The sequence below is a fragment of the Adelges cooleyi genome, unplaced genomic scaffold (genome assembly GCF_023614345.1).
Source record: "Adelges cooleyi isolate 19-005CV unplaced genomic scaffold, UGA_ACOO_1.1 ACOO_flye_CR_arks_rails_tigmint_CR_PRNA_574, whole genome shotgun sequence".
In the NCBI taxonomy this organism is placed as follows: Eukaryota; Metazoa; Arthropoda; class Insecta; order Hemiptera; family Adelgidae; genus Adelges; species Adelges cooleyi.
This window is the reverse complement of record NW_026096268.1, coordinates 13,106,885-13,115,424: the sequence shown is the minus strand read 5'-3', so window position 1 is coordinate 13,115,424 and position 8,540 is coordinate 13,106,885. Positions and strand designations below refer to the sequence as shown.

At 30.7% G+C, this 8,540-nt stretch overlaps 1 protein-coding gene across 1 annotated transcript; it reads left to right on the top strand.

Annotated features, from left to right (window-relative positions):
- LOC126843343 (uncharacterized) lies at window positions 1-8,108 on the top strand. Its single transcript, XM_050580786.1, has 2 exons — window positions 1-91; window positions 7,040-8,108. The coding sequence occupies exons 1-2, from the start codon at window positions 68-70 to the stop codon at window positions 7,397-7,399; spliced, it is 384 nt and encodes a 127-aa protein (XP_050436743.1). The 5' UTR covers window positions 1-67; the 3' UTR covers window positions 7,400-8,108.
- Window positions 8,109-8,540: the final 432 nt, after the last annotated feature.

The following is an 8,540-nucleotide window of genomic DNA, read 5'->3' as shown; positions in this document are numbered from 1 at the left end:
TAAAAACATCACTGTGTTAGAAGATCTGGAATGCATCGCAGAGTCCAAACACTGCACACGCTCAACAATGATAGCTGTCGGATTGATTTCGGTAATATAAATTGTATAAATTATTTTATTTATCATATATATATATATATATCATATAATAAACTGCAACGGATTATTTGTAAAATAGTGTGCAAGTGAACATAATAACGTTCGACAGACACAGTACACAGTCTTTCTGACGATAATATCGGAATTCATTCTTCCCACGTTGCAACGCAATATTATATTTTTATATAATAAAATAAAATCAAAAAACAAGATAAAAATATTCTCACCTTTGCTATTTTTCAAATCGACAAAGCGTACACCGCCGTGTCTCTTGATACCGTTTTTTATTTGACAAAACAACAGTAGCTTATAAAAAAAATAACTGCGATTTTGTTTCTACCCGAAAACACATATTTTATTTTTATTTTGTCCGATAAAAAAAAAAGTTGGAACTTTTTAATATTTACATGTTTACAGACACGCGACACTTTATGCACATGTACTTATTACGCACACAGACCTAAGGCTTCGGTACAAATATTTAAATGGTTGTAGTTATGATGGGTATTATTATATTATGACTTGTTTTTAAATCAAACCGGATTATTGTGGGTTTCGTGTATTGCTTCACTAAAGTCTCTAAGCACTTTATCCTAGTGGAATTTTTTTTTGGAGTCTAGAATACCGGTGAATTATTTTTCAACTAGATTTTTTATTTGTCCAAGAATACTCGATTGTAATTGAACGGATTTATTCTTTTGTTTGGTTTAATATGATTTGTGTACATGGCAAAATTGAACACCTATCTGCCCGACACGCATAAAGTAGAAGTAGAATATTATGTTATTTTCAAATGAAATAAATAATAATATGTGATGACCGAAAACAGGTGTGGATTTGTTTCCAATTTGGTTGTGGTTTTTGAAATGAAAACACTTTGCGTTTGGGAAAAAAAATATTGTGTAATTTGGGTTTTGTGTACTGATTGGGGTCTAGGTTTCTAGGTCTGAGTGAGAAATAAGCCTTACCTATTGTTGTTCAAACAACAATTGGTAATTTCACTTGTTATTAAAAAACTGTATATAGCGTTTAATGTTTACACAAGAGTCCCACGCATTTCATACCATATGCTTTTGCTATGACAACAGAAATTGACCCCCTATCAAAATGCACTTGTGGCGTTGTATTGAGAATTTAAAAATATTATGTAAAATTTCGCCATGAAAAGTATAACAGAATAACGTTGTGCTGATTGCCATATTGAGATTAATCGTCTCTCAGTATAGTGTATATGTTTGTAGTATAAATGTTGAATAAATATTTTTTTATTTTAACTTATGCAACAGTTTAAATGTATTGAGCTCGATGGTATTGCCTCCCATCTCATAACTAAAAAATATATATTTTCAAGGATTATATCCGAAATGTTCTATTGTAACAAAAAAGTTTTAAAAAAATACACGACTTAAAATACTAATACTCAAAAATGTATACTCTTATGCAACGAAGGGTTAAAGAATTATTTCAATTTTTATTATTCTGCTGTCGACTATTAGCGAACTAATTAATAATAAAATATTTAAAATATAAAAGGCGAGCCTTAACGCTTTAATTAGTTTAATTATTTTTTATATTAACCTTAACTTAAACTAATGAAGACTAATTAAATTATCTATAAAAACACATGAAATCCGTTTAAAATAAAAACACCCAAGTTTATTGTGTTAAATTACTATAAAAGCTTACAAAATAATTACAATATGAATCGTTTATTTGTGAGGGGTAAGAAAATGTAAAAAAGTATATAATTATAACATTATACAATCTTTCTATACTTATATAAATTCTTAGACGTATCTAAGTCACAAAACAAAATTTAAGAAAAAAATCGAAATAATTGTATTATTAACATTTATAGTTTATATAATTTGTGTATTCAACCCCTTCCATAAATAAATATCAGAATAAAATGTAGATAAATCAACAGTATGAGAGATATTTTTTCTTGTTGATATATATTTAAGAATATGATACAAATTTATTTACTTTCTGGAAGTAAACACGTTTTGCCTTTAGGTAAAATCCATCATATCAAATTATAATTAATTATATATAGGGAAAAACAGAATATATTTTACCGAGTACATTTCGAAATTGGACAAGATACCAGTTAAACTATTATTATAGTTTCTATACGTGTAGTCCATCAGACGGTTTTGATTCGCAAAAACCATCCACCGAGTATGGTTCACCTACTCGTTCAATAAACATTACTAATGATTATTATGGCCAAGCGAGAATACAGAGTACATTTTTATAAGCGTGTCCATTATGAGAGCACAAACAACAATTTTACAATAAACGACTTTAAAACTTCAACTGCCAGAGAAGAGTATAAGAAAAAATAATAAATACAAGACTTAGAGCGACGAATAGCGAAGGCAAAACTTAATTCGCGTGTATAATATACTCGTAATAGTAAACAATAAACAGCAGATATTTGATATTAAAATAAACGCCAAAAGTTTATAACAACCAACATAAAAACTGCAACTGTCAGGATGAGTTGATTCGTACACAGGAACAGATACAACAATGGATTAATAAGGAATGGGGCAGATCTTGTCGAGAGTAGATTTAAGACGAAGGTGTCCAATCTCAATTTGATGGGGTGAAGGTGAAGGAAAAAACGGATTTTTAATGTATTATAACATGATATGCATATGTTAAACTTGAATAATTTGGATTATTTTAGAAACAAATAATATGGAGTATGTGATAAAAAACATTAAAATACTATACGGATCAATTGTGTATTTAAGTACTCCACTTGATTATACTAGGAAGTGAAAATAAGTGAATGCTAAAATAGTATTTTTCTTTTGTAGACTTCTAGATAAGGTACGAGGGTAACGACATTTCTCAATACTATGTTTTTGCGTGGGCTAGCCTGGCTTGTATAGTCCAAGTCCATAAATCAGAAACGTTAGTGGGAAGAGTAACAGTTTTAATAATTACAAAGCATTTTTTTATAAATTTATATGCTATATGCTTTAATCTCTAAAAATGTAATATATACAATCTCAGCCTTGAATAATGACAAAAATATAGCCTTACCGCTTTTTAAGAAGACGTAATCGCGTTTGAGTTTTTAATTAAAACCCTTATTGTTTACATCTTTCTTGGAAGTTTTATTATTAACACGGTGTGAATCATTAGTGGTACCTACTTGTGGGGAGCACGAGGTGCAGTTGTCCAAGTATACAAAAAACGCTTGGGAGAAGTATTATTAGGTCCTTTTGAAAAAAAAAAATGTTCTAGTCTACTTAGGATTTACAAAAATACATTTTTTCCCAAAAATAGTAACTTTTTAAAATGATAAAATGTTTGTCAATGAGCTCTGGTAGATCATTTTTTTAAAGTTACGATTTTTGAATACATTTAGAACAATTCACTTTTAGTATTGGTTGATATAATACAATATAAGAACCATTATTTGAACTCATGACTTTCATAATGTAGCAAGCATTTATATGTTTACTATCAACATTAAACTGTGGAAATGTATGGCATAGATAGATTCGTAGACGTTACTCGTTTTGTGTACGACTTTTGTTAATTTAAACTATTACATTTATCATATTGTTATTTGTAATATCAATATTTCTCTAAATGTTATTATGAAACCACAATGTTGTATGCGACATGCGATATGATCGCCGAGTGTTGTGTGGTACAGGTTGAATGTAACCCGCGTTAACGACACAATATTGCACTATGAAATGTGAGAAGAATATATTTTAGGTTAAAAGGGTAGACCATGAATGCGCTTCTTCCCTTCTCCTAATCTATGTATTATCCTACACCGCAATTGGCCACCATCGCGAATTGTATACAATGTAAAAACGACTAAATAGCTAATTTTCCAAATTGCACCGTGGTAAACGACCACGATAATATTTAACAGCTCAACTTTATGAATAAATAAATTATTCAAATACCTAGCGTAACGAGTATAATTTGTATGTCAATAATAAAAACAGTAAAATTCTATTAGGAGTTTATCATTATTTAAACTCATTAAATGTGCAGGCCAAGCATAATCTTAGCTATTTCTCCCCAACTACATTATTCTAGCACAACTTCTGACATGTATAACACTTACCTTATACTCACCAAAACATGAATTTTTACATCATCACAAAAAATAAAAACTGCCAAATGTATACTTCAAAATTTCATATTTAAAATCAACTCAGTGGGTACACTAAATATAGCGAATCGTATATCACTGTAAAATAAAATTGTACCCAATATTATGTACAAGAGAATACAAAATGTACATTGCATACGTTTATAGTATTATGCAGAATGCCCGTTTTGTTAGGGTTTTGATTTGTAAAGCTGTAATAATGTGTTTTCATTGCGCCCAACCTAAGTATAAGCATATTATGCGACCGATATGGGTTCATAAATAAATATCTAATATAGTAAGAGCGTACCATCGCTCGAAGATACAACTATTGAATATAGATTTCAATATTAGATTTGGGTTGCTCGGGATTTTTACTATTATTATCATTTTTTATGAAATGTACCATTTTCCAGTATATTATATTATTAATTTTATTTCTGACTATTATATGCGACTAGACTCTTTAATACTCGAGGGACGATTTTTTTTTGTTAACTGAATAAACGGTATTAATTATGCAAATAATAAATAACCGTCAAGTTTACCCGTTTTAATTTGGAATAATAAATGTACAATATATTATCATATTGAGTATGTATGCGTCATCTTACCTGCATTTTCTATACCTACCCACAAATCCACGTGCAAGCAAATAGCAATATTTTTGAAGTTTAAAATCCGAAATTTGCCAAATTAGAAATTATCAATTACAGCCTTCACAAAAAAACACACACGTTATATGAGGAAACTCCTCGTGGTAATGGGAATTGTAGCTGTATTGTTTTAATATGTAGAATTAACACCTGCACCTATTTTTTTTTGTGTCACAAAACAGCGTCAAGTGTGACTCCATTTGTTTTGGTTCAGTTTTTCCATAAATATCCAATCGCTAATACCTATATTGCATATGTTTAAGTTGTAAATAAATGAAGCAATGGCAAAAGCGATTATTTTTTTTAAATAAAATAAACGACAAGTTTTCATTTTTTCTATAAGGCATTGATGTATACAGTGTTTTAAATTTGAAATATTAATAAGGTTTTTTAATTGAATATTTCATTTGACATTTTTTTTCTAGACAGCAAACTAATTTACTAAGCAATGAAATATCGGTTAATTAAAAAAAAAAACGTACACATATTTTATGATAAACAATTATATTACTTCCGCTGGATTTGTTTCCTCGCCTGTATTTGCATGAGAATGTTTACAATATGAACACTATTCGAAAACAAAAATCTAAGTTTAAAAACAGACAGACACAAGTTTGTGAACAGCTCTAATCCGCATTCGCCGTCGTAACGTAATACATTCTAAACTCTATTTTGCATTTAATGTTTCCAAAAGATCTAGATTTTTTTTTTACTTTTTGCAAAAATGAGTTGTGACGCGTGAAACTCGATAAGGACGGTTTTAAAAGTTTTGTCAATTAACAACAATACAATCAAACATATACAAGTGATAAAAATGTACACGCGATCCCAGAAGTAATAGCCCGGAAAATACTTAGCTTTCGAAAAGTCTATTAATAATTTACAATAGTATACAAACACTTAGCTAGTTCACCTCGATTATGTGATCAAAAACTCGTATACAAGTATACAATACTCATACTACAGTCTACATTAAATAGTAGATGCTCACACTTTAGATTGAACTTTGGATTATACAACCCGTTTTTTACACGTCAAAATCCCTACTTTTCAATTTGAAAAGGTGAATTAGTTATTCCTAAATTCTAACTAACTGTAGTAGTCTTAACTATTACAGTAATCATTATGATATATACATATTCAGACTTTATAATGAGGTCACATGTGATCTGTGCACTTATTCATGTTTTGTTTGACCGAGGAAATCATTTTTGTAAGTTTTTATTAAGTTTCAAAATTTGTGTTGGTAAAAATGTATTTTTATCAAATAGCGGGGTAAAAATAAATATAATAGTGTTTTCAAAGTTTTTCATGCAAAACGACTATGACTCGGCTCAGCGTCATCTCTTTTTTTATAAAAGCTATCAATTTATTAGTGGAAACTTTCTAGTCTCGCCAAGTACTAATCTGTTGTCTCCGCAATATGCACATTTATTTTCTTTTTCTTTAAAAATTAGTTTCGACTGGCACGTCATTTCGCATGAGAACGTTTCAGGAAGTATACTGGAATAATTTATTTTATTTTTACACCAACACAACCGACTACAGCAAAAGACAGAGAAGAAAACTCCATTTTAGCTTTTAGATATTAAACTAAATTGAGTATGTATGCATTTGTCATTGACGTATATTTGGTAATTTTTAAAAAGTTTGCATTTAGGACCAAGATACTTAGTTGATTAATAAATGAAGAAAATTATCAACAACGTGTGACGAACCATAGGCACTATAGTTATTTTATTATCATACCTAGCTCAATGTGAACTCCCTGTTGAAATTAAAAATTTGGAATCTGTCATCTTAGTCCCCATCTTACACCTAGGTCACAACCTCTTCGCCCATTCATGCTATCCTCATACCTTTGAAATTAACCGTAAAATATTATTTTGCAGGGTTTTTCCTACTTTCCGTTCGCATTCATCTTAATCTCACCACCTTTTCTACTTCGTTGCCCAACATCATCATTCTATTATACTCACACCACTTGGTTTAGATGATAAAGAATACAAGTTGTATTTTCTTTCAATTTTTCCATAGTTAGAGAAACACACCCAAAACTACCTTACACGTACTGTGTCATATTTTCCTAGACCCTAGCCCGATAGATCAACTGTGATACAAGTTTATGATAACACCGCATTTGTTGTCGCAGGTCTTGTTGGCGTTGATCACATGCGTGGTACATTTGGACCTGTTGGGCTTGTTCGCAATTCGGCCAGTGCCCATCGAACAGTTGGTAGCCAACGACTACAACATGTGGATCCCAAGGCCGGGCACGGAAACGCCTATTCCCGGTCCTCCTTACAACCAAGATATGCCTTCGGTCACGGTACTGCCGGACCTGAGAACAGAGCACGATGACTTTAACCTATACGACGGATGTACGATGGCTGATGTGCCAGAGACCATTACCAGAGAACCTGGGGTCAGCCAACCTAACGAGACGTTTGATGTCTCCGACGTCGGCCAAGTAAATTCGGATTTGCCGGACTACGAAGACGAGGAATTCTAGATTAAGACGTGTCCATCGGTTCCTTCTGATGATAAACTATTTTTTCATCAATAACTCTTTGTTGTACATTATACATTATTACGATTAATATTGTATTTATTTTATACATATTTTTTTTGTTTATCCTAAGCTGTTTAGGTTCATTGCCACTTCCACGACGCCTCTCCTAACTTCTCCACGCGATGCTCTTCGTGGCTCTTCTTTTACAGCCGATTTCGGAGCCATGTTAAAAAAAAAGCAAAGACTTTAACACCTTACTGTGTTAAATCCTTATGTAAATTTCTATGATAACACTTAGTTAAGTATTAAAATATTGTAAACACTTAATAATACTATTAATATATAATATGAATCATCTTAACAGTATGAATTCTGAATGTACATCCTCGCTATCCTGACAAGTGTTTGAAATTAATTAAAACATTTTCTGGGTTGCTGAAAAATGTCGACCCCGGAATAGTGCACCTTATAATGACTCTTAATTTACCCTAATCTGGTTGTCGGATTGGGCTCCTTTTAATATAATTTTCATAGAAAATAGACAAATTTTATTATTTGAAAAAAAGGGTTTTAATAAATTATACGTGGAGCTATTGACGCGTATTTTTACAACAAATACACAGTTTATGGTTATGGAATTATAATTAAAAGTTTCTGGGTATAGCTATTAAATCGAAATAACCAGAATTTCTTGCTAAGTACGCTTGTTGTTAACGACAAACTATCAATGTTATATTGTTATCTAAAAAATTGTATAATATAAAAATGTTATTAAAATTTAAAATTGTCTTGTTGAATTTTACCTAAACCAATGGCACACTGATCATATTTTTCTTTATCATAAAGCAGGCTAATCAGATTTAAACAATATCACATAAGTATTATCTAGAATTGTGAACTTGAACGCATTCGGGCCATTTGTATTATGAGTGCAGTAGGAATAACATCATAGCGGCAGTATCATTAGATACTTATCTCGCTGTTGTAACTTTGTCTAATATTTTGTCATTTTAATATAAAACATAAAAAATATTTTCTACACTTTTGGGAGACTGATTTGTTGTTATTTCGTATGATAGGTAGCTTTTGTTGGCAATATAAATGTATGTTTATGTTATGACAAAAATGGAAGTTTTAACTG

Bases quoted from the DNA above. Each gene is read 5' to 3' on its own strand.
- LOC126843343 (XM_050580786.1), top strand. From the start codon at position 68: ATGATAGCTGTCGGATTGATTTCG. The intron at 92-7,039 runs GTAATATAAATT...TTGTTGTCGCAG, and splicing joins TAGCTGTCGGATTGATTTCG to GTCTTGTTGGCGTTGATCAC.